General features: G+C 42.4%; 1 protein-coding gene across 1 annotated transcript; it reads right to left on the bottom strand.

The window, feature by feature from the left end:
- nkpd1 (NTPase, KAP family P-loop domain containing 1) lies at positions 1-27,299 on the bottom strand. Its single transcript, XM_087984133.1, has 3 exons — positions 27,172-27,299; positions 19,144-19,272; positions 1-2,386 (listed from the first exon to the last, which is right to left on the bottom strand). The coding sequence occupies exons 1-3, from the start codon at positions 27,191-27,193 to the stop codon at positions 681-683; spliced, it is 1,857 nt and encodes a 618-aa protein (XP_087840259.1). The 5' UTR covers positions 27,194-27,299; the 3' UTR covers positions 1-680.

The raw sequence follows: 27,299 nt of genomic DNA, 5'->3' as shown, positions 1-27,299 counted from the left end.
GATTATATTAGGCTTTTCTAAATACTCTGCTATTATATCCTTTTTAATAGATTCTAACATTTTCCCAATGACAAATAACCTTCTAAGTTCTATTATAAGCTCTTATGCTAGCACAGAAATAACTGTAAAGGTTTCTTTGGAATATCAGGTTCCTCAGAATCTCTCATATCAGTCTAAAAGGAATAATGCCTATCTGACCAACAGAACTTTCAATAGCGCAGTCTGTTCCCTCAGACTGTATTGAAAGTATCAGAACATTTTTTCTTATGCTCAAATCTCTGGGGTTGGAATTGAATCTGCAATCTCAGAGGGAAGAGTACAACAGAGTAAGCAATGACTAACGTTAATGTTTTAGCATGTTAGTTTGAGCAGTTTGACAAATTACTTCTGTTGCAGGCGTGAGTTGTGACTAAACCAGCAATAAAGACATGAAATGTTATTCAACTACTGGAAGTTCTTCAATGTAAAAAAATGCATATTCTCTTTGATGGTGCTGTTACCCAGATACTCTCCAAATGTTAGATTCATTGGAAAATACTTTCTTGACTGCCTCAAATCCTTTATTATTATTGTATAGTCAGCCTGATCAAGTAGTGCTGGTATATTAAAGGAATCATCAACTTGTAGAGAAATAAGATTTTAATGTTGAACATTTTATAATTTTTCTCTTATTATGACTCCTATTCAGGCCTTGTAGCATTTTCAGAAGATGAGGTTGCTCTTCTCCCTAAAAATTTGCTTCCAAGAAGTAATTCCATCTTTCTCTTTAAGGAAGAATCTAGATTAATTGTGTACGGCAGGATGATTTTTGCATCTTTAACAGTGAATTTGTAGCTGATCGATAAAAACTTCTGAAAGATTTCAGGATCTCCATCCAAAGTCAATAATTTTTCAATATTGGATTGTATTAATTTCAAGTTTTCTGAGGAGTTTTCATAAATGGTCCACAACAGCATCTCATCGTTAATGCCCTTTTCTTCATTTAACTCTTCCCTTTGCTGTGCATCTTCCAAGCATTGCCAGATCCAACTGAGGCGACATGGCCAGCAGGTGGCTAAAATAACCCAAGCAGCAATTCTCTGAGGGGGAAATGAACTCATTGGAACATTTCGTTCAAACATGAGTGTGGTCATAATTGGAATTATGTTTACTATCCTCCTCATTTGTAGGAAGTTCTCCTCAATGTACTCATGGAGGTTGCTATCTCTGTCCATTAAGCACTGATAGGCCTGTTGAATATGGTGACTTGGTTTCATTTTGGCATTTCTTTGCTTGGAAGTATGAATCTCTCCACTAGAAACATTCATCAATGGCACAATTTCCAAAGAGTTTCCTTGAAACTTGTCTGCTTCATGTCTGTGAGGCTGCATTGGAGCGTCTTCCATGAGGCCATTTTTGCCTTCCACTACCTGTTTGATAAAGTTGAGTTTGGTTTGAGTGTCCATTTGGGGGACACAAAATGGTAATGTCACAATTCTATTCAGGAACTCGTAGCCATTGTCTGCCATACCTTTGAAAGTATTAGATTTCTCCACACAGGCTACAATGATGCTAGGATCAACAGCCAGCACTGAAATAAAAGGAGCATCTGGATCTGAAAGGAGGATGTTCATAGCATCTAAGACTCCAACAATTTTATCTGGAGTGCATCTGTCAAGACTCATAATTTCTAGGACTATTCGAATTTTTCTTCGTTCAAAGACTTCTATGTACTTGAGGAAATTTGTGAGAACTTTAACTTCTTGCTTTATATCATTCATGAACCCCAGTTGAGCGCTGAAGTCTGTTTTATTCATTAGGCTTTCCATTTTGGCCTTCTGGCTGACTATCATATTCTTGCCCACTGCAAGGGAGTTTTTCATTGTCAGGAAGGCGGAACATCCAATTAATCCAAAACCTAGACCTTCAAGGGCTAAAGCAAAATTATTTCCCATTTCTCCAATGGAAATACCAAATATTGAGATGACTAATGCTAGTGTCAGAGCTAGTAATAGGAGGAAACTGAAAATAAACCATATTGGAATTTTAAGGATTTTTTTAGACACCCATTCAGAACCAAATTTGCATTTTTCTAAGGTGGACTGGTGACCCAGGGACCGAACAATGCTAGTTGGAATGCATCCAAATTGGTCTTTGATGTTATCACACAATGTTGTTATGAGACCGGCCCACAACTTATCACTGCCTGCAAATTCCCATGCACTGAATTTGACAAATATGAACCTGAAATTTTTCCGTTTTTCATGCTTTTCTGTCAGTTGAGGCTGAAGGAAAATCAAATGCAGCAAAAGGAGAACAAATCCAAGACCAGAGGTTGTTCGAGACTTTTCCCGGGTCCTTGCAAATTCCTTCTTCTCTCTACTAAGAACTTCCAATGACATTTGTTCTGTAAAAGAATAATATAGTGAGCAACATATGTTTACTTTTAAAAGACAAACTTAACTCTTTGTGCTTAAGGTGAAATGCATAAAATTCAGCTAAGAATGTGAACAGTTTGCGAGTTCAGATCAATTTGAGTGAAACAAAGAAAAATGAATCAACCGAAGCACAATTCCTGCATGTCTATCAATATTTAAAGTGTTCCTCCATTTGTTAACGTATCTATTGTTCTGCAGAAAGAAACAACTTCTCTTCCTAAATGTCACCATGCAATGTTCCAATGGCATAGTTAAGTGCTATTACACTGTAAGGACAAAGGGTCATGAAGGATCAAGAAGATGATGAGAATTGAGATACTCTTCATCCACAACATGCCATAGAGTCATAAAGGTCTACAGCACAGAAAAGACCCTTTGGCCCATCATGTCCATGTTGATCAAAAACACCACCTAACTGTTCGAATCCCATTTTCCAGCACTTGGCCTATAGCCTTGTATGCCTTAGCATTGCAAGTGCACATCTAAATACTCCTTCGATGTTGTGGGGATTTCTGCCTCTACCACAATCACAGGCCCTAAGTTCCAGATTCCCACCACCCTCTCTGAGGAGAGCACCAGTCACAGCTGAGCTCTGTCATGGACCCTGTCAGCTTAATCCTTACCGATGTCCTCATCCTTCTCCTTGGAAGACTGGTGCCATTCCATCATTCCTCTGCATCCAGGACAGCAGCTTATTGCCTGTTTCAATTTTGCGGAGCACAGCTTGATGGCGCAGCACACTCTGTCTGGCTTACATTGCGGGGGGCATTTCAGATCTGTACAAGGGCCATGCATCTTCAAGGGCCCTACACCTGCTCCACCAACTTGTCTGGATGAAGCATGGGTAGCATTAAGCATGGCATCTGTCAGGGAGGTGCGCAGTGTGTCATCAGCTGTGGTTGCAGTGGGTTCTCGGAAGCTGTTCAGATAGTGGTCCCCCTTCAGCCAGCAGTAATGTTTTGTACAATATTGCTGATCAGCCCCATATTATCAAGATACCCAGGTTCATTTTGCAGGCACTAATGACATGTAGCAAATCGACTTTGATCTGGTGCTCCAGTAACCAACTGTGGACCATGAAACACACCAGGTATGTGAGCATCCTCCAGAAAGTATGAAACATGGCAGCTGCCTGGTCACAGCCACACACCTCCAGGAAGTGTTAATAGAAGACTACTTCAACACAAATTGAATGGAAGCCCTCTTATACAGCCCTCTTAGTACCAAATGTGACTTAAAATCATAGAATCCCTACAGTGTGGAAACAGGCCATTTGGCCCAACAAGTCTACACCGGCTCTTCGAAGAGTAACCCACCCAGACTCATTCCCCTACCCTATTGCTCTACATTTAATCCTGACTAATGCACCTAACCAACATATCCCTGGACACAATGGGCAATTTAGCAGAGCCAATTCACCTAACCTGCACTTCTTTGGAGAATGGAGGAAACCGCAGCATCCAGAGGAAACCCAGAGGATGTGGGGAGAGAATGTGCAAACTCCACCCAGACAGTCGCCTGAGGCTGGAATCAAACCCAGGTCCCCAGTGCTGTGAGGCTAGCAGTACTAACCACTGAGCCACCGTATCGCACTTAAATGTATGCAGTGATTTGTATCCTATGCCTGGGAGAGATCAGTGATGGTCCCAAATCCTACTGGCTCAGCAGCAGCATTGAGCTCATCAAAGGGGAATGAAATGAATTTGTGTGGTGGCATCGAGCACAGTTCTGACGTATTTGTGAGTCCACAACTGAGAGATCCCACACAAGTCTCCCGTCCCTCCCTGGAAAAACTCTGTGGCAAAGAGATTTGGTGTATCAGTGACTTTCACAGTCACCATGAGGGGATGGCCTCCCAATCCTGCCATTCTCAGATCCCTCTCCAGCATCCAGCCCAATTTCGTCACCAGTTCCCAGGACTTTCAGAGCCCACTTCATCCATATCAGTCTATTCCCTCCCTATTCATGGAACCATCTGGATACCTCTTAAATGTCGCCCATGTGCCTGATTCCACCACCTCTTCTGGCAGTGGGTTCCAGTCTCCTACCACTCTGTGTGAAAAACTTCCCTCGCACATTTTCCTTAAACTTTCTCCCTCTCACCTTGAACCTGTGCCAATTATGGGCAATTTAGCATGGCCAATTCATCTGGCCTGCACACCTTTGGACTGTGGGAGGAAACCGGAGCTCCTGGAGGGGACCCACACAGACGCGGGGAGAATGTGCAAACTCCACACAGAAAGTTGCCCGAGGCTGGAATCAAACCTGGTACCCTGTTGCTGTGAGGCAGTAGTGCTAACCACTGTGCCACCGTGCTGTCCAAAAACTCTTCTGCCTGTGTCTAAACTCGCAGCAAGCCCTGTGGCCCATCGGTCGAATGCTTGTTGAGTTATACCTATTTTTCTAATCAACCTGTTAAGGCATGCTATTGCACAACTTTGGAGCAGGTGGGTCTTGAACTCAGGTCTCCAAGTACAAGAATAGGGACACTACCATTGTGCCACAGGAGGACCCCTACTTCATCCCGCTGCACTTTGTCAATGAATCCCATACACACTGCGATGTTGATCTTTTCTTCTGTTGCCTCCACCTCCATTCTTACTTTTTCGATTGTGACTCCCACCCACCCTCCAAAGACTCTTTCTCCCACCTCCAGCATACCTCCCCCTCTTAGATACCCTGTGGTGGCCTCTGACCCTCCCTTGACCTCTTTATCTCCAACTGACATCGCAACATTAACTGCCTCAATCTCTGCTCCCCTCTCACTCACTCCAACCTCTCACCCTCGCAAAGCATATCTCTCCATTCCCTCCTCTCCAACCCCAACCTTACCATCAAGCCAGCAGAAAAGGCAGGGTGCAGTGGTGGTATGGTGCATCAACTTCTACTTCACCGAATCCAGACACCAACTCACAGACACCTCCTCCAACCACCCCCTCAACCATGACCTCACCTCCCATTACCAAACCATCATTTCCCACACTATCCACAACCGCATCACCTCAGGGGTTCTCCCATCCACAGCCACCAACCTCTTAGTCCCAGAACCCTGCATCACCTTTCTACCTCTTACTCAAAATCCACAAACCAGACTGTCCTGGTCAGCCCATTGTCTCTGCCTACTCCTGTCCCACCAAACTTATCTCCTCACATCTTGACACCATCTTGTACCCCTTGGTTCAGGAACTCCCCACATACATTCGGGACACCCCCCCCCCCCCTTCCACCTCCTCTATGACTTTCGATTTCCCAGCCTCCAATGCCTCACCTTCACCATGGACATCCAGTCCCTATGAACCTTCATCCCCAAGAACAAAGGCCTAACAGCCATCTGTCTCCTCCTCTCCTGCTGACCCAACCAGTTCACCTCCACTGACACTCTCATTCGATTGGTGGAACTGGTGCTCACCCTCATCGAGTTCTCCTTCGAATCCTCCCACTTCGTATAGACAAGAGGCTTAGCCATGGGCAACCGTATTGCACCCAGGTATTCCTGCCTCTTCGTGGAACAATCCATCTTCCGCAGTTCCACTAGCACCATTCCCCACTTTTGCTTCCACTACATTGATGAGTATATCAGCAACACCTTGTGCTCCCACGAGGAGGTTGAAAGTTCATCAACTTCAACACCCAGACCTTAAGTTCACCTGGACCATCTCTGACACTTCCCTCCCCTTGCTGGACCTCTCCATCTCCATCTCCAGTGACCAATTCAACGTGGACATCTACTTCAAACCCACCGACTCCAATAGCTACCTTGACTGCACCTCCTCCCAGCCCCACTCCTGTAAAAATGCGATCCCTTACTCCCAATTCCTCTGCCTCTCCCGCATTCCTGATGAAGGAGCTTATTCCCGAAAAGATGACTCTCCCACTTCTGGGATGCTGCCTGACCTGCTGTGCTTTTTTGAGCGCCACACTTTCCGACTCTGACTCTCTTTTTCCACAGATACTGCCAGACCTGCTGAGTTTTTCCAGCAACTTCTGTTTTTGTTTCTGATTTCAGCGTCCACAGTTCTATAATTTTTTTGTGAAAGCTTTCTGCTGTGATTTGAGTGCCAACATGCTTACAGGCATGGCAGAGCATGGCAAGGCAAAGCATTGGATGCTGTGAGCAATGTGAGCAAGTGTTAGGAGAGCAAGCGAGTAGCCCTGACATGCAACCTGTTCATTCTGTGAGCTGGGTGTCCAGCTGCAGTCCCTGCTGCAGCCTTCTCAATTCTAGCTGCCAATGCACCCTGCAGCATGGAGAACTGTCATGATGGTTGTGATGGGTGATGCCAATGTGCATGAATGAATGGTGTGCGGCTGATGGCCTTTGTTTATGCCCTAAGATATCGATGCTCTGTGTCCAGCATTGATAATGTTCAGAGCAAGTTGCAAGTTGAATCCATCAGGTATACAGTCTGGTTTCTTTGTGAGCTTTTCTGACAGCTAGCTTGCTTGGGTGAGTTTAGGACAACTGAATATTACTGAGGCAACTTATGACATTAAGAAGGCATTTAATAAATATTAATCCCGTCAATTGGCGTTTCGCTGCTGCCTAGCGGTGATCTTGCCAATTCGCCTGTGGAAAGCATAAAAGGTTATCTCAGCATTCAGATGGATATTATGGGACTTCTCGTCTAATTCTGCCTCACATTTCATCGTAGCCCAGTTCACTCAGTCTAAAATTCTGCCCTCTGTTTTTTAAATCCACCAGCCCTAGTCCATTAGTTAAGCCTTTGTCAGTTAGCTATGTGGAAAGACACAGAGAGTGCGATTGGATTGGCTGGCAATTGGGTGGTCAACTTGTTTCACAGCACATCACAGAGAAGTATAACTTCAGAATTAAGCACGGCAACTGAGCTCTTGTGGCTTCAGTGCAGACTTTGCAGACTGAGATGACAGAATGAGATCATTAGCCACCATTTCCGCCACCTCCAACAAGATGTCACCACCAGGCACATGTTCCCCTCCCCTCCCTTGTCAGCCTTCCTTTGGAGCCGTTCCCTCCAAGACACCTTGGTCCACTCTTCCTTCACTCTCAACACCACCCCCCCCCCCTCCCCCCCCCCCCACAGCCACAGGGCACTTCCCCTGCAACATTGGAAGGTATAACACCTGTCCATTTACCTCTTCCCTGCTCAGTATCCAAGGGCACAGCCAAAGTTGAAACAGCACTTTACCTGCACTTCACACAATCTAGTCTCTTGCATTCGCTGCTCACAATGTGACTTGTTCTACACTGGGGAAGCAAAGCATAGACGGAGTGACCGCTTTGCAGAGCATCTATGTCTGCCTGCAAAAATGACCCTGTGCTTGCAGTTGCCTGTGACTTTAGTGTACCACTCTGTTCCCTGGCCGATCCCTCTGTCTCAGGCTTGCTGCAGTGTTCCAGTGAAGCTCAGCACAAACTGGAAAACAACACCTCATTTTCTGCTTGGGGACCCTGCAGTCTTCTGGACTCGATGTCAAGTTCGACAAGTTTAGGGCTTGAGCTCTCCCATGGCCTTTTCCATGCCCCCATATACCAGTCCTTGTTATCACATTGTCTGCTATTTCACACAATCCATGGTTAGTCACTAACAGTCTCCCTTAATAGCTATTCATCCTCTTAGCCAGATTGTTGTCCACTCCTTTGTCTGTCCAACTGTTCTTTTGTCTCTTTGGGCTCTGTCCCCACCTATCATTCACTCCTTATGCCCCCTCACCCCATCCCCACCATCCCCCACCCTATCTTTGCATATTAACCGGCATTTTACTAGCTGCCATCATTTCCAAGGAAGGGTCAATGGGCCTGAAATGTTAACTTGATTTTTCTCCATAGATGCTGCCAGACCTGCTGAGCTTTTCCAGCAATCTCTTGGTTTGCTTTTGAAAGAATGGGAGCGGCTCTACACACACATCACACGCATTCATTTTGGGTTTCACCACTGACCAGAAACTGAATTGGACTAGCCATATAAATACAGTGGTTACTAGAGCTGGTAGAGGCTAGCAATCCTGCAATCATTAATTCACCTCTTACTATCCAAAGCCTATAAGCCATCAATCAAGAAAGTACTTAGTGTGCAGAGTTATGATCCCAGCAGTTGCTATTACTGGGAGAAAGGGCTGATGAAGGGCTTATACCCAAAACATCAATTTTAAAGCTCCTCAGATGTTGCCTGACCTGCTGTGCTTTTCCAGTGCCACACTCTCAAAGTTGTTATTACTGAACAGCTCAGGCAATGGTCTAGCGTGTTATCACTAGGCTGCAAATCCTGAGACCCAGGAATGTTCTGAAGACTCAAGTTCACATCCTGACATGGCTGATGCTGGACTTTGAACTTAAAAATAATCTGGAATTAAGAGTGTAATGATGACCATGTTGATTGTCAGAAAAGCCGATCTGGTTCACTAATGTCTTTTAGACAAGGGAACGACCATCCTTACCTGATCTTGCGTAAATGTGACTATGGATCTACACTAATGTTGTTAACTCAACTGCTCTCTGGGCAATTAGGGATGGGCAAATTATAGTCCAGCTACTAGATGAATTACCCAATGTTCAGACCCTACATATTTGTTAAAAAGGAAATCAGACAACGGCAGGTACCATTAAGCCAAGCACACTCTAATTAAAAGTGGTGAAGAGTTGATAATGGGAGTTTGAGGCTACAGAGCTTCAAGAAGTTATTGATAAGCATAATCTGAAATCTTTCCACAAGGATCTGTAACCTGTCTATGGTTCCACAACCAAAGGTGCTGCACCTATCCTCTCAACAAACTGCCAGAGAACAAGGAGATCTACATGATATTCCTTCAACACCTCATTCAATGATCTGCAATGACATCTCATGCTTTTGATGTTGCTCACAGAAGAGGCAAGAGTTATAATTTACAGAGCTGAACTCAATAAATACAGAAATATTTCAATGTAGCCTGTACTCTTAGAAATCCTCCCAACCCCACTCGTCTTCCTTTAAGCCAACCCTTAAAACTGCCTGTTGGATCAAATTTTAGATTACCTGTCCTCATGTCTCCAATGATGTGCCTTGGAATGCCTTACTATATTAAAAAAAAATTATAAATAAGCCTATTTCATATCTATTTTCCATAAAGGCAATAAAAAACCCAACATCTTTTGGATCTATTATATCAGTGTTAATAATTATTGTAATGTCAGGAAGAGACAACATTGTTGGTAAGTGAAGTCATGTTTGATAAATTTATTAAATAGTATGCAATGTACTTTTTCCCTCTTTGTTCATTCACCGAATGAGAGCATCGCTGGCTATCAACATTTATTGCTCATCCTTAATCAAAGGGTTGTTAAGAGTCAACCACATTGCTGTGGGTCAGGAGTCACATGTAGGCCAGACCCCAAGTAAGAGTGGCAGTTTCCTTCCCTAAAGGGCATTAGTGAACAATCGACAATGGATTCATGGTCTTCATTAGATTTTTAATTCCAGATATTTATATTGAATTCAAATTCCGCCATCTAACATGGCGGGATTCGGACCCAGATCCTCAGAGCGTTACCAGTTAATTAACAGTCCAGCAATAACACCACAAGGCCATAATTTCCCTGTTTGCATTGCGAGGAGGCATTCAATATGATGATGCATACAAGACTACTTATATACTAGCTGAAAACTCATTGTAAGTTTCTTTTATTCATTAGATGAAGGCATCACTGTTTAGCCCAGCATTTCTTGTCTACCCCTAATTGTCCAGAGGGCAGTTAAGAGTCAACCACATTGTTATGAGTCCAGAGTCACATGTAAGGCAGACAAGTTTCCCTCCCATTAGCAAACCACATGGGTTTTTCCAACAGTGAAGTCATGGTCATCATTAGACTCTAAATTCCAGATGTTTTATTGAATTTAAATTCCACTATCTGCTGTGGTGAGATTTGAACGTAAGTCCCAGAACATTGCCTAGGTCTCTGGATTAAGAGTCCACTAATAATAGCAGTAGGCCATTGCCTCCCTTGCACAAAAGTTCATTGTATTGGGGTGTTATTTAGATTGGCTAGAGAATTGGTTAATATATGGGAATCAGAGAGTTGGAACATGAGTCATTATTTCAAGTTGGCAAACTGTAACAGGTGAAATGCCATAAGGATCAGTGCTTCGACTATTTAAAATCAAGATTAATGGCTTGATTCAAGGGATTGACTGACTGCCTTGTTATCAAATATGCTGATGAGACAAAGTCTGTGAGAAGGATGTTCAGAGTCTACAAAGATTTTTACATATGTTAAGTGAATACTTGACAGAGGCAGCGTTATGTAGAAAAATGTGAGGATAATCCATTTTGACAGGAAGAATAAAAGAGGAGAAAGTTATTTAAGTGGAGAGAGACTGCAAAATGCTGCAGTACAGAGGGATATGGGTGTCCTTGTACATGAAAATGTTGACATGCAGTTACAGCAAGGAATGAGGAAGGAAAATTAAATTTTTGCCCTTATTGCAAAAGTAATGGAGTACTTTACTTCTCTTTTCTATCACAATTTTAGTGTTTGTTTCAAATTAGGAACTGGAAAAGAAAAGATTTACAAAGATGTTGCCAGGGAATTGGAAGGTTTGAACTATAAGGAGATGCTGAATAGGTTGGTGCTGTTTTTCCTGGAACGTCAAAGGCTGAGGGGTGACCTTATAGAGGTTTATAAAATCACGAGTGGCATGGATAGGGTAAATAGACAAAATATTTTCCCTGAGGTGAGAGAGACCAGAACTAGAGAGCATAGGTTTAGGGTGAGAAGGGAATCATGTAAAAGAGACCTACAGTGCAACGTTTTCACGCAGAGGGTGGTGTGTGTATGGAATAAGCTGCCACAGGAAGTGGTGGAGGCTAGTACAATTGTAACATTTAAAAGGCATCTGGATGGGTATATGAATAGGAAGGGTTTAGAGGGATATGGGCCAAGTGCTGGCAAATGGGAGTAGATTAGGTTACGATATCTGGTTGGCATGGATGATTTGGACTGAAGGCTCTATTTTGTGCTATACATCTCTATGACTTTGTAATTAAAATCCAGTTACTGAAGTGCACACAAATTAGTAAAGTTAAAAGCTCAGAGCAGGGCTGGCGATATTAATTGAAATTAATTGATCAAGCAAGTCAAAGGCCAAGTTGTTAGAGATGGAAAAATGTTTTCTTTACATTGTGATTCGACCTCTGTAACATATTGCTTGCAATTTCTACCCTCATGTCAGAATCTCAGAACTTGTCACTATCAGATTCCCAGGAGCTACGAAAGAAGTTAAAAAGTAGGACTTCAAAAGCATCTTCAGTCTCTGGATTATTCTTCTCAATGCTATGCACCAACAAGCATCGAAATAGGAAGATAGCATACGTCAATGCAAGTCTTGAGGCATGGCATTAGTGGGAAGGCTTCAGATCCTTGAGGCATTAGGACTAGTTTTGCGGTTGGTGGCATTTATTCAAAAGGGACAGTTCACACTTCAACAGAACTGGAAGCAGTGCCTTTGCTGAGTGGTTCACTGGTATGATTGGGAAGTGTGGTCCAAGTCTGGGAGAGCAGAATCTTTGTAGAGCAATTATAATGAGCGTATGGGCTGGTTTATGAACTCACACTCTTTTGTCAATCTTTCCCTACATGTTAACAATGCCAATATGGTAAATAAAGACATTTACATATTATTTGAAAAGCAAGCGATATGATGACAGGTAGGGACCAATCAGACGGTGACAGGATATGTCAGTTGGGGAAGGGATCTTCTGTTTTCTCTCCTCAGACACTGTCTGCCTTTATCACTCTTCAAATGTTATGAGAGCTAATAATCCAGTCCTAAATTTGCCCCATATTCCAGCTTCTGCTCCTGGGGATGTTGCAGGCTGAGAATGCCCCTGTGGATCTGTGCCTGTGTCATCTCCAGCATTAATTAATGTTTTGGAATTTCAAGCATCTGGAGCAAATGTGAAGGGACTTTACCTTTTAGAAGTGCCTTGGAGGGTCTTTATTTCATTCTAAAATGAAAGATAGTGCATTATCTGATCACATTAAATGCCTGAGCCTTGGATCTTTACTTGGGTATAAAATATGAGTTCAAAGTCTTGCGTGGAACAATAAGTTAAGCTGTTTTTTTTTTGCCATTGTTATTTGAAGAGCATGTGATGCAAATTTTATAGGAATTGGATAGAGTTGTGAGCGAAGATAAAGATTGAGGAAATGGGTGAAAATGATCTGAGACCCAGAAACCAGAAAAGTATCAAATCCAAGATTTTTCTCTCTCTGGCCCAGTATAAAATTACGGGGTCTCTCAAGTTAGATAGTGATGAGAAGGAACTTCTTCCCTCAGTAGAGTCATTCTCTTCCACAGAAAGCATTGGAGGCTGGCTCATTGAATTTATTTGATTTATTCAAGGCTGAATTGGATTGATTTTTCAAATTAAATGAAATTACTATCTAATAAGGTTGCTGGGGTCACACAGGAAAGAGTAGTTATGGCCACAATCAGATCAATTTCTTAGGATTTTGTGAACTTATAATGATTGGTAAGAGGACATCAATGAACAGTAATGAACATTGGCATTATCTATCTATAGCATTTTTTTTCCCTTTATCATTGAATGGAATGTGGCCTTTGCTGGGAGGGCCAACATTTGATGCCAATCCCTGATCGCTCTTGAATTGAGAGCAGTTTGAGTCAGCCATATTGCTGTGGGTCTGGATTCACATGTCACATTAGTGAGTCAAAAGGTTTTTTCACCACCATCAAAGATAGTTGTCATGGTCACCATGACCGAGGCTAGCTGTATTCTCCAGATTTATTAATTGTATTTAAATTCGACCAACAGCCGTGGTGGGATTTGAACCCATGTCTCCAGAATGAAGCTTGGCATCTGGATTCCGGTGACAGACAATAAAAACTCAATTCCCTCTAAAAGTTAAAGTGGTTTCTGAAAATTTGGATCAACCTCTTTTGCTTTGAGGGAAAAGCAACCAAATTACACACTGGATAACCTTATGATGTGGTGCACCAAAGGCCTTCAGTAAAGTTCGACATGAAAGGCCAACAACATAATGCATTTGAAAAGGCACATAAGTATAAATTCATTTATTAGACTCTCTTCGTAGCAGCTGCAGGGGTTAATCAGGACGTTGCAACATACTGAATGTAACAATGATTTATGTAATGAAATTGGAGAGGAATGTGGATGAACGAGCTTGGTGCCAGATAGTCTAGATATTGGAACGAGGAGTGTAAAACATCAATGAAACTGTCATGAATTATGTGAAGTTAATGTAAAATATTATGTTTGACTGGTAAGGTACCCTAGATCAAATAATTAAGTTTGATGACAATGTATGAAAACAATTCGAACATGGAAAGTTTTGAGGAAGAAGAACGTGTGAATGTATTTGCACATTTATTAAACATAAATCAGAAATGCAGCATAGTAGGCAGATGTGATTAACCTTATAAACATACGGGAAGGCCCACAAGATTTCAATCTAGCTTTGTTTGGTCTAGTGTGAACAGTCAAGACAGCAGACTAGTTAGAAAATTTAAAGTGGTTTTTTTGGTCCAGAGACAAGGAACGTCAATATTTTTACCAAAATGTGAATGGAGAGGAAAGGGGTAAGAATTAATGCAAACAGTTTAGAAACTTAAAAGATAGAGAACAGTACACATATAGGGCAAGCTAAGATGGCCCACACTGAGATAGGGGAGTTGCTAAAAAACTGCATGCATAGGGCCAGGGAGACCAATCAGCTTCATTTTGCCATAAGACCAATGGAATTAAACTATTTGGTTCATCAAGTCTTGTCCATCATTCAATCATGTCGGATATATTTCTCAACCCCACTCTCATTCCTCCTCCCCATAATCTTTGCTACCCTTGCTAATCAAGAGCTTAGCAATTTCTGTCTTAAATATAGTCAGTGACTTGACCTCCACAGCCTTCAGTGGCAGTGAATTCTACAGATTAACCACCCTCTGGCTGAAGAACCTCCTCCTCATCTAAGTTCTAACGGGCTGTCCCTTCACTCTGAGGCTATTTCCTTGGGTCCTAGTCTCTCCTACTCGTGGAAACATTTTCTCCACACCCACTTCATCCAGGCCTCTCAGTATTCTGTAAGTTTTAGTGAGATCCTCCATCATCCTCCCAAACATCAGCACAGACCCATAGTCCTCAATCACTCCTCATACGACAAGTCCTTCATGGAGTTGTAGAGTCACAGAGATATAGAGCATAGAAAACAGACCCTTCAGTCAAACTCGTCCATGCCAACCAGATATCCTAAAATAATCCAGTCCCATTTGTCAGCATTTGGCCCATATCACTGTAAGCTCTTCTTATTCATATATCCATCTTGATGCCTTTTAAAAGTTGTCATTATATAAGCCTCCACCACTTCTCTGGCAGTTCATTCTATACACACACACCCCTCTGCATGAAAAAGCTGTCCCTTTTAAATCTTTCCCCCCTCACCTTAAGCCTGTACCCTCTAGTTTTGGACTCCTCTACCCTGGAGAAAAGAAACCTTCGCTATTTAGCCTATCTTTGCTCAATATGAATTTATAGACTTCTATAAGGTCACCCCTTAGCCTCCGACACTCCAGGGAAAACAGCCCCAGCCTATTCAACCTCTCCCTATAGATCAAACCCTCCAAACCTGGCAACATCCCTGTAAATCTTTTCTGAACCCTCTCAAGTTTTACAAAATCCTTCTTATAGCAGGGAGACTAGAACTGAATACAGTATTCCATAAGTGGCCTCACCAGTGTCCTGTTCAGCTGCAACATGACCTCCCAACTCGTATACTCAATGCACTGACCAATAAAGGCAAGCATACCAAATGCCTTCCTCACTATCCTCTATACCTGTGACTTTACTCTCAAGGAACTATGAACCTGCACTCCAAAATCTCCTTGTTCAATAACACTTCCCAGGACCTTACCACTAAGTGTATAAGTTATTCTTATGGGATCATTCTTATAAACCTCCCCTGGATAACCTCGAATTCCAGCTTATCCTTCCTTAAATACGGAGTCCAAAAATGCACACAGTATTCCAAATATAGTCTGACCAGACCCTTATACAGCCTTAGCAGTACATCTCTACTCTTGTGTTCTAGCCCTCTTAAAATGAATGCGAGCATTACATTTGCCTTTCTAACTGCCAACTGAACCAGGATGTTAACCTTAAGAGAATCTTGAATGAGGACTCCTAAGTCCATTTGTGCTTCAGATTTCCAACACCTTTCCCAATTTAGAAAATAATCTAAGCTTGTATTCTTCCTGAGCAAAGTACAAAACCTCACACTTTCCATATTTTACCCATTCTCCTAGCCTGTTCAAGTCCTTCTGCAGATTCCCTGCCTCCTCAACATTACCTGTCCCCCTACTTACATTTATGCCAAAATCCCATTATTTCACTAAATTCCTCTGTCCTGACAATTTCCTAGAAGCAGTTCAAATTTCATGGTTTTCATCTTTTCCCGTTTTGACAAAGACAATTTCAGTCTGGGGAAAAGCAATCTGTATGATATTTCATCTTTCTTCCTGTAAACACTCATCACATTGTACTGCATCAGGGAATAGTTCCCCTCCCCATTACCCTCTTGATATCTCCAATATAATTGATACTACTTCTTTTGCCTGAAACGTCGATTTTCCTGCTCCTCAGATGCTGCCTGACCTGCTGTGCATTTCCAGCACCACTCAAATCTAGACTCTGATCTCCAGCATCTGCAGTCCTCACTTTCACGCACTACCTTTTTGGTGCCAACAGCTCCAATGCTGATTACTCCTTTTGAACAACTGAAGGATTGGGTTTCCCAAATCTGACTGGACATATTCCAGGCGATCTCATCATAAGACCACCCCTTCTCTAGATTCCTGTCATTAATTGCCCAACAAACCTTTCCATGGTTTTGCATTTTGAAAATCTGGTCATCCGCAAAGAGAAACATGAACTACCTCTTAGCCTACAGACTGAGAGAACTTAAAGTATAACTTCAGTACAAATCAAGGACAAGAGGCAACAATGGAGCAGAATGGTTTTTTTTGCCTTTGTCTTTTATGGAATGTGGCTATTATTGACAAGGTCATCATTTGATGTTGATCCCTAATTGGCAATATGGCCATTTCAAGTTACTCTTATTACTGTGGGTCTCACTTGGCCAGACCAAGTCAGTGTAGCAGGGCTACAGCAGTGTACCAAATGTTTTTTTTTCCCTCTGACACTGGTGGTAATTTCAAGATCATCAATACTGAGACTAGCCTAATTAATTAACTTTAGTTTCAAAACTTCTCCCAAATGATCTCTGAATCTGCGTCCCAAGAACATTATCTTTAATTCATGATTTAACATTCAAGTAACATTATCTCAATACTACTAATAACCTCAATAGATGAACAGTATAGAAATGGGACGTGTTTGTTTTAAAGTTCAGAATACTGTTGACGTCATCAGTTGAATCAAATTGAATTGAATTAGCTTTATTGTCACACATACTCAAATGAACACAGTGAAAAATTTATAAGTCACCATTTACAGAGCCATCTTAGGTGTAGAGTATCTAGGTGCAATACTTAGTTACAGAATAGAGAAATAAAAAAGATGGAATATTACAGATATGCAGTTTAACCATAGGTCAGAGAAAGAAGTGTTAAAAAAACAAACATCATAGTCTCTCTCCAAGGTGTCTCCACGTGGACTGCCGCCATGCACCGGACTGGGCCACTGGTAGCTAGTGCCCCCAGTCCAGCTGCTGGCATCCCCACTCCATCTGCTGGCATCCCCACTCCATCTCTGACATCTCCATTTTGCTCACTGGCACCCCTGCTCTGCCCACTGGCACCTGCACTCTGCCCGCTGGCATGCCTACTTTGCCTGCTGGCACCCATGCTCTGCCCACTGGCACCCCTGCTCCATCCACTGGCATACCCACTCTGCCTGCTAGCACACCCACTCTGCCTGCTGGCACCCCCACTTTGCCTGCTAGCACCCCCACTCTGCCTGCTAGTGCCCCACTCTGCCCACTGACCCCCCCCCACTCTGCCTGCTAGCATCCCCACTCTGTCCACTGGCATTTCCACTCTGCCCACTGGCACCCCCACTCTGCCTGATGGCACCCCCACTCTGTCTGCTGGCATCTCCACTCTGCCTGATGGCATCACCACTCTGCCCACTGGCACCCCCATTCGAGCCACTTTTTGCTGGTGCCCCTGCTCCAGCAGCTGGCAACCCTGCTCCAGCCACTGGGGTCGCTGCTCCAGTCACTGGAGGTCCCCCTCCAGGCACTGGTGTCCCTGCTTTGGGTCGCAGAACACCCATCCCACTTTGGAGGCCAAGTGTCTGAGACCAAGAGAATGGAGGAGAGAGGGAGGGTAAAAAGAAAACAAGCAGAGCAGAGGTACTCTGCTGTCATCTTACCAGAAGAATTCCAGAAGCCCCCTTGTTAAAACCCTGGAGAGAACATTGTTCACATATGATGATCACATTGATTCCCAGAGACCAACAGTGCTGCAATTAGCTGTGCAGACACCAGGATTTCTTTGCCTTGTATAAACAGAGAATGTTGCAAAGGTCCTAAATGATGCTGCTTGATACAAGGGAATCAGTATAATTCTGCTAAATGTGGCACAACATAAACCAATTTCCCCTCCCTCAAATTTGATCAACGTGAATGAGTCTTTGTAGCAAGACTAAATAGATTGCATTTATTTGTCACCATTCAATGTAATGCCATTAAAAATGTTTGATAAAATCAATATGATTATTTACTCAAAGTTTGTGAGAAGATTTGTAGCTCGGGTGCTCGTTGCTGTGGTTCTGTTCGCCGAGCTGGAAGTTTTTGTTGCAAACGTTTCGTTCCCTGTCTAGGTGACATCCTCAGTGCTTGGGAGCCTCCTGTGAAGCGCTTCTGTGGTGTTTCCTCCGGCATTTATAGTGGTCTGTCCCTGCCGCTTCCGGTTGTCAGTTTCAGCTGTCCGCTGTAGTGGCCGGTACATTGGGTCCAGGTCTATAAATGCCGGAGGAAACACCACAGAAGCGCTTCACAGGAGGCTCCCAAGCACTGAGGATGTCATCTAGACAGGGGACGAAACGTTTGCAACAAAAACTTCCAGCTCGGCGAACAGAACCACAGCATTATTTACTCATTCATGGGATATAGGTATCTCTGGCTGGGTCAGCACTTATTGCCCAGAGGGCAATTAAGAGTCATTACTGTGGGCCTGGAGTCACATGTAGGCTGGAACAGGTAAGGATGACATGTTTCCTGCCCTAAAGTTGTTCATGAACCAGATGGTTTTTCCCCATGATCAACAATGCATTACACCCTTATTTCCAGATTCTTTATTGAATTTAAATTCCACCATTTCCCAGAACATTAGCTGAGTCTCCAAATTAGTAGTCTAGCAATAAGACCACGAGGCTCCCCACATGTAGGTTTCTGTCATGATCAAAAATCCATTATTATAACAGTAATGACACGAATTCTGTTAGGAGAGATGCTCAATGAGTCTAGAGCACAATTTACTTGCAGTATGGTGTCACAGGTACTGCGCGTGATCAATTGTACTGCTGCTTGGACAAATATTATTCAGATATCTCAGAATATCTTAGCTCTTGCTCTTGCAATAAGGAACAAGGTAATGACTACCTTATTAAACAAACAGACTGGATTAGCCATTGGAAGCCTAAGGAAAAGGATAAGAAATTGACAAGCTATTTAGTCATACTGTTTTAGGTGAAAATGTCAAAGCAGCGAACTTACTTTGTACATTGTGCAGAAGCTGGTTGATTCCAGATCCCCAGGGTGCATATAACCCTACTGTCGTCGGGGTGGGAATGTAGCACAGAGCCTTCCCAAGACACTTTGCATAAGCTTCGTACTCAGTTTGATCTGAAGAACAAATTTGGCAGTTACATAAAGGATAAGCAAGTGGTCAGGAGCAATCTTGACCCACTAAAGACTGAAAGTGGGGATTATGTCAATGACAATGGGGAAATGACAGACATGGTGAATATTTCCTTGCCTCAGTATATATAGCAGAAAAAGAGGACAGTTTGCCAGAAGGTCTGAATAAATTAATAGTAGATCAGGGACAGGTCTGAATATCACTTAATGTGAGTAAAACATCAATAATGAGGAAATTCATGGTATTAAAAAGTGACAATTCCCTGGACTTGATAGTTAAAAAATATCGGGGAGAACAATGTAGATATTTAACTATAAATTTTGCACAGTTCCCTAGATACAGAAGTAGTCCCTCTGGACTGGGAAATTGCAAATGTCACTGCTTTTTAAAGGAAAAAAGAGGAAAACCAGGGAATTTCAGACCAGTTTGCATAACATCTGTGTTAGGAATTTGTGGGAGTTTATAATAAATGCTAGGGTAACTGAACATTTTGAAAATTTTCCATTAGTCAAGTTGGATTCATGAGAAGTAGATCATGCCTAAAAAACCTTACTGAAATTTTTTTGAAGAGGAGACAAAGATAATTAACAGGGAAATGTCTCTGGATGTTGTTTACATGGACCTCCAGAAAGCATTTAGGTTCATAGAGTCATAGAGATGTACAGCATGGAAACAGACCCTTTGGTCCAACCCATCCATGCCGACCAGATATCCCAACCCAATCTGGTCCCACCTGCCAGCACCCGGCCCATATCCCTCCAAACCCTTTCTATTCATATACCCATCCAAATACCTTTTAAATGTTGCAATTGTACCAGCCTCCACCACTTCCTGTGGCAGCTCATTCCATACATGTACCACCCTCTGTGTGAAAAAGTTGCCCCTTAGGTCTCTTTTATATCCTTCCCCTCTCACCCTAAACCTATGCCCTATAGTTCAGGACTCCCCAATCCCAGGGAAAAGTCTTTGCCTATTTACCCTACCAAAGCATACCAAACGCCTTCTTCACTATCCTATCTACCTGCGACTCCACTTTCAAAAAGCTATGAACCTGCACTCCAAGGTCTCTTTGTTCAGCAACACTCCCTGGGACCTTACCATTAAGTGTATAAGTCCTGCTAAGACTGGCTTTCCCAAAATGCAGCACCTCGCATTTATCCGAATTAAACTCCATCTGCCACTTCTCAGCCCATTGGCCCATCTGGTCAAGATCCTATTGTAATCTGAGGTAACCCTTTTCGCTGACCACTACACCTCCAATTTTGGTGTCATCTACAAACTTACTAACTGTACCTCTTATGCTCGCATCCAAATCATTTATGTAAATGACAAAACGTAGAGGACCCAGCACCGATCCTTGTGGCACTCCACTGGTCACAGGCCTCCAGTCTGAAAAACAACCCTCCACCACCACCCTCTGTCTTCTACCTTTGAGCCAGTTCTGTATCCAAATGGCTAGTTCTCCCTGTATTCCGTGAGATCTAACCTTGCTAATCAATCTCCCATGGGGAAACTTTGTTGAATGCCTTACTGAAGTCCATATAGATCACATCTACTGCTCTGCCCTCATCAATCCTCTTTGTTACTTCCTCAAAAAACTCAATCAAGTTTCCCACACAGAAAACCATGTTGACTATCCCTAATCAGTCCTTGCCTTTCCAAATACATCTCCATTCTGTCTCTCAGGATTCCCTCCAACAGCTTGTCCACCGCCGACATCATGCTCACTGGTCTATAGTTCCCTGGCTTGTCCTTACCACCCTTCTTAAACAGTGGCATCATGTTAGCCAACCTCCAATCTTCTGGCACCTCACCTGTGACTATCGATGATACAAACATCTCATCAAAAGGCCCAGCAATCACTTCTCTAGCTTCCCACAAAGTTCTTGGTACACCTGATCAGGTCCTGAGGATTTATCCACCTTTACCTGTTTCAAGACATCCAGAACTTCCTCCTTTGTAATATGGACATTTTGCAAGATGTCACCATCTATTTCCCTACAGTCCATATCCTTTTCCACAGTAAATACTGATGCAAAATACTCATTTAGTATCTCCCTCATTTTCTGTGGCTCCACACAAAGGCCGCCTTGCTGATCTTTGAGGGGCCCTATTCTCTCCCTCGTTAACCTTTTGTCCTTAACGTATTTGTAAAAACTCTTTGGATTCTCCTTCATTCTATTTGCCAAAGCTATTTCATGTCCCCTTTTTGCCATCCTGATTTCCCTTTTATGTATCCTCCTTTATATTCTTCTAAGGATTCACTCGATCTATCCTGTCTATACCTTACATATGCTCCCTTCTTTTTCTTAACCAAACCCTCAATTTCTTTAGTCATCCAGCATTTCCTATACCTACCAGACTTTCCATTCATCCTAACAGGAATATACTTTGTCTGGATTCTCATTATCTCATTTCTGAAGGCTTCCCATTTTCCAGCCGTCCCTTTACCTGCGAACATCTGCCCCCAATCAGCTTTTGAAAGTTCTTGCCTAATACCATCAAAATTGGCCTTTCTCCAATTTAACTTTTAGATCTGGTCTATCCTTTTCCATCATTATTTTAAATCTAATAGAATTATGGTCGCTGGCCCCAAAGTGCTCCCCCACTGACACGTCAGTCACCTGCCCTGCCTTATTTCCCAAGAGTAGGTCAAGTTTTGTACCTTCTGTAGTAGGTACATTCACATACTGAATCAGAAAATTGTCTTGTACACACTTGACAAATTCCTCTCCATCTAAACCCTTAACACTATGGCAGTCCCAGTCGATGTTTGGAAAGTTAAAATCCCTTACCACAACCACCCTATTATTCTTACAGATAGCTGAGATCTCCTTACAAGTTTCTTTCTTACTTTCCTTCTGACTATTAGGGGGTCTATAATACAATCCCAATAAGGTTATCATCCCTTTCTTATTTCTCTTTTCCACCCAAATAACTTCCCTGGATGTATTTCCAGGAATATCCTCCCTCAGCACAGCTGTAATGCTATCCCTTATCAAAAATGCCACTCCCCCTCCTCTCTTGCCTCCCTTTGTATCCTTCCTGTAGCATTTGTATCCTGGAACATTAAGCTGCCAGTCCTGCCCTTCCCTGAGCCAGGTTTCTGTAATTGCTATGATATCCCAGTCCCATGTTCCTAACCATGTCCTGAGTTCATCTGCCTTCCCTGGTAGGTCCCCTTGCATTGAAATAAATGCAGTTTAATTTATTAGTGCTATCTTGTCCCTGCATGCCCTGACTGTTTGACTCACTTCTGTTCTCAACTGTACCATTCTCAGATTGATCTCTTTCCTCACTATCTGATAAAATCCCAGATGAGAGGCTGTTAACTAAGGTAGAAAGAAGCCTGTGGAATTGAGGGCAAATTACTGAGATGGCTGGGAAATTAACTGAGTGGCAGGTGACAGAGAGTCGGGATAATGGGTAAGTACTCAAATTTATAGGAGGCGACCAGTGATGTTCCACAAGAATCTGTGTTAGAGCCTCTATTATTAACACTGTTTGCGCATGACATGGATAATGGCATGGAAAATCATACATCTAACTATGCTAGTGACTGAAAATTGGGTGGCATTATAGACATTGTAGACAGTAGCATACAAGATTACAAAGGAGTATTGATGGACTAAGTGAAATGGGAAAACTGCCAGATGGAGTTCAATGTAAACAAGTCTGAGGTTATCCATTTTGGACTGTAAAGGAATACATTCCACATGGTGAGAAGCTAAATTTAGTGGAAGTCCTGAGAGACTTGGGAGTTCATGTGGATTGATCTTTAAAATGTCACAAGCAGATGCTGAAGGTAATCACGAAAGCTCATGGAATGCTGTTCTTTTACATCTTTCACATATTATACCAGTGGCAACAATCTAGACATTTGGGGTGGCACAGTGGCTCATTGGTTAGCTCTGCTGCCTCACAGTGTCAGGGACCCAGGTTCAATTCCAACCTTGGGTGACTGTTTGTGTGGAGTTTGCACATTCCCCCTATGTCTGTGTGGGTTTCCTCCCACAGTCCAAAGATGTGCAGGTTATGTGAATTGGCTATTCTAAATTGCCCATAGTGTTAGGTGCATTAGTCAGAGGGAAATGGGTCTGGGTAGGTTACTCTTTGGAGGATCAGTGTGGACTTGTTGGGCTGAAAGGTCTGTTTCCACATTGTAGGGAATCTAATCTCTAATCCATTTTGCAAAGATGCAAAAAGCACAGTCCTTCAGCTGTAAAGTATAATTTAAATCTGTAAAGTCCTTCGTTACTATTCTGCAAATAATGGGAGTAAAATTGGGTAAATTCAGTTTTTCATAATATTCCTTTTAAAAAAAGAACCTACTACTAGGGATAATTTCACTTGTGTACTCTTTTAAGGAGGCAGAAGTGAGGACTGCAGATGCTGGAAACCAAAGTTTAAATCAGAGTGGTGCTGGAAAAGCACAACAGGTCAGGCAGCATCCGAGAAGCAAGAAAATCGATGTTGCAGGCGAAAGCCCTTCAGCAGGAATGGAGGCAGGGAGCCTCCAGGGTGGAGAGAAAACTGGGGGTGGGGGTGGGGGCAGGGCTGGGGAGAAGGTAGCAAAGAGTACAATAGGTGAATGGGGGTGAGGATGGAGGTGATAGGTCAGAGGGGAGGGTGGGGGAAGGTAGCAAAGAGTACAATAGGTGGATGGGGGTGGGGATGAAGGTGATAAGTCAGAGGGGAGGGTGGGGGAAGGTAGCAAAGAGTACAATAGGTGAATGTGGGTGGGGATGGAGGTGATAGGTCAGAGGGGAGAGTGGAGCGGATAGGTAGGAAGGGAGATTGGAAGGTAGGACAGGTCATGTGGACAGTGCTGAGCTGGAAGGTTGGAGCTGGAATAAGGTGGAGGGAGGGGAAATGAGGAAACTGGTGAAGTCCAGTTAAGGAAAATAGCCAGTGAGGCCTTTATGCAAGATTTCCCACAAGATTCACAAAATTGAATATTGCTGAAAAGTGATACATGCTTTCAAAACTTAGTGTCTTGCATTAATCAGCACAAATGCAAGAACGTCAGACTTTTAACAATTTAAATGTTAACAGTTTATAATATCGACAATGGTTCTGATTGGTTGGTAAGCTGATTTATTGGCTGAGGGACAGTCACAAACAAAGCCCCTAATAAATCAAAAAACTTTCAATATTTGAATATATTTGTTGCTTGCAGAAAACAGGTCCCAACATAAGAATGCATTTTGCTTCTCGCATGCACGAATGAGCAAATTACAAACTTGACCAATTGTCTGAAATCCACAATGCAGTCATCAGCATACTCGGATCGTTCAACAAATTCTGTCCAACAACAGATCTAAAAATGTTGTCCTGCATCTTATAAGTATGGTTTAGTGGAGTAGGCTGGACTCTGGCCATTATAACCAGTCAGACAGGTACGTTGTCTGATTTGATCAGTCAATCACTGGAACGTTTGGCCTGCAAGCCAAGCACCTCACTAGTATAGAAATTCAATGCCTACCTGTATTGCCAAGTAACTAATGATAACATTGCAGTCTTTTTCAATCTTAAGATAAGTTACTTCAAAAAAGTCGGCTTAGGGATAATTCAGAGAAGATCAGCACTGGGAAAAGTTTAAAGCCAAGAAATTTGTTGAAAGTTTAATTCAGGATCTACGACTTGAAGAAAATATTGCCCTGACTGCATTACATACAATGACCAAGACTTATTGACAGCCACATATAGCTTATCAAAAGGTGTAATCTGTACACTTGATGGATTTGTATGCTGCTGCTTTCATATCCATTTTAGTTTAAACCAATTCAAACCCACTATGGCCAAAGTGAAATTCGGATCAAGTACCGTAAACCCCTATCCCTGCTAAAAGTCTATAGTATACAGGCTCTGCTGTTGGCTTAGGTTCTTTTTCAGGATATAAATTTATAGGAGCAAATGTGGATTTACATGGATCAACTTACAATAAAGACTTAACCACCAAATTTCAGCAATATTGGTGGAGTATTTATTCATTTTCTTCCCATGCCTGAAGCTCAGGATAATAGCAATCCCCTGCCCCACTAATTATAAATTTGGACTAGTACTGATACGTTAATCCTATTTCTTCTAATAAGACAAAAATCAAACTTTGAAACTCAATGATTACTCAGGCTGTTAAACATTGAAATGCATTTTTAAAATGTGGAATGCACAATGAATTGACAAGTATTCTATTCGTTTGCAGACCCAAAATGTCATTATCCTAATGCATGCCAGTTATATAATTCTCCGTTGAGTAATCTATTTCTTGTTAAATTTTGAAGTAATCAAAACCTATCAGAAACTAATGGCCCTGAAGACATCTCAAAAGTTGTTTAGAAGATAAATTAATTTGCATCAAACAACTGTCAGGCAGTCATTATAGTGGAATACGAAGAATAGAGGGATACAGATCCTACAAGTGAAAATAGTTTTAGCGTGGAAGGGCAGTATGTGTCAACACAGGCTTGGAGGGCCGAAGGACCTGTTCCTGTGCAGTATTGTTCTTTGTTCTTTGTACTGGTTGTGGATTTTAGAATGCAAGGACGTAGTCTGAGAATTAGAACCAGACTGGTCAGGAAAGATTGTTAGGAAGTACTTCGACACATAAAGGGTGGTAGATGTTTGGAACTGTTTATCACAAACAGCTAGATAACTTTTTAGTTTTAAATCTGATACAGGTATGTTTTCCATAAGCACAGGTATAAGGGATATGGGCCAAAAACAAAAATACTGAATTAGTTCGCCGAGCTGGAAGTTTTGGTTGCAAACGTTTCGTCCCCTGGCTAGGCGACATCATCAGTGCTTGGGAGCCTCCTGCGAAGCGCTTCTTTGATGTTTCCTCCGGTGTTTATAGTGGTCTGTCCCTGCCGCTTCTGGTTGTCAGTTTCAGCTGTCCGCTGTAGTGGTTGGTATATTGGGTCCAGGTCGATGTGTTTGTTGATGGTGTTTGTGGATGAATGCCATGCCTCTAGGAATTCCCTGGCTGTTCTCTGTCTGGCTTGCCCTATGATAGTAGTGTTGTCCCAGTCGAATTCATGTTGCTTGTTGTCTGCGTGTGTGGCTACTAAGGATAGCTGGTCGTGTCGTTTCGTGGCTCGTTGATGTTCATGTATGCGGATTGTTAGCTGTCTTCCTAAGAAGCTAACTTGGGATGAGCCCAGTTCTGAGCCCACATTAGTTTCTGGTCTCATCAAGATCTCTATCTCCATTTGCTGCCTGTTTCAATCTACTGTCATTATGAGGTAGAAATCTCATTGTTAATCTGTGTATTTGTAAATAAATATCATCGTTGAAGCAGAAACAAGAGCACATCCTAAAGAAAATTAAATTGTTTCTTAAAAATCAGAAATATTGAATGATTAAGCAAGAGAGGGAAATTAGGCTGGTTTGGATACAAAAGGTAGGGGAAGCTGCAGGGAAGAGGGATGGGATTGGGCAAGATAATAAAGAGAAAAGGAACACAGCATGGGATAATAAAAAAGTAAGATGAGCAGTGTGGACAGTGGGATAGGACCCAGTGCCTTTTATGAAGGTTAATAATTAAACAACAAAAGATCACAAGATAATTTCACTGCATCTTCACCCATCCATTGTGAATGACAGTAACATTTGTCACATTTCACGTCTTCTGAATGATTTCTGTCTCCAGACGAGTGACGAAGAATAATTGTATTTGAATCGTCTAATAAAGGAAGGACCAGTTTACACTGTGGGAGGTACAATAGAGAATGAAAGTAGCCATCTCGATACTAGATTAAGGAACTTGCAGTTATCAAAATCAGCTCGACAAAGAATTAGTTTTTATCATAGTAACAGTAAATCAACTCACCAACCACATTTGATAAAATATTAGCTGAATCAGACTTAAAGTGTTTTCTTACCATTGCAATCAAAGTTGGACATTTTAGTTAATGAAGCTTTCACTTGAGATCTGCAGAGAGCAGACGCTGATGATGATTATTGTTACTTTCTGTAATGTGAAAATATTTGTAGGAGTGCTAAAGGTATT

Source organism: Chiloscyllium plagiosum, unplaced genomic scaffold, assembly GCF_037043375.1.
Source record: "Chiloscyllium plagiosum isolate Xiang-an unplaced genomic scaffold, Cpla_swu_hap1 HiC_scaffold_47, whole genome shotgun sequence".
Classification (NCBI taxonomy): domain Eukaryota; kingdom Metazoa; phylum Chordata; class Chondrichthyes; order Orectolobiformes; family Hemiscylliidae; genus Chiloscyllium; species Chiloscyllium plagiosum.
The sequence above is the reverse complement of the archived record's forward strand: the minus strand, read 5'-3'. Positions and strand labels throughout refer to the sequence as shown.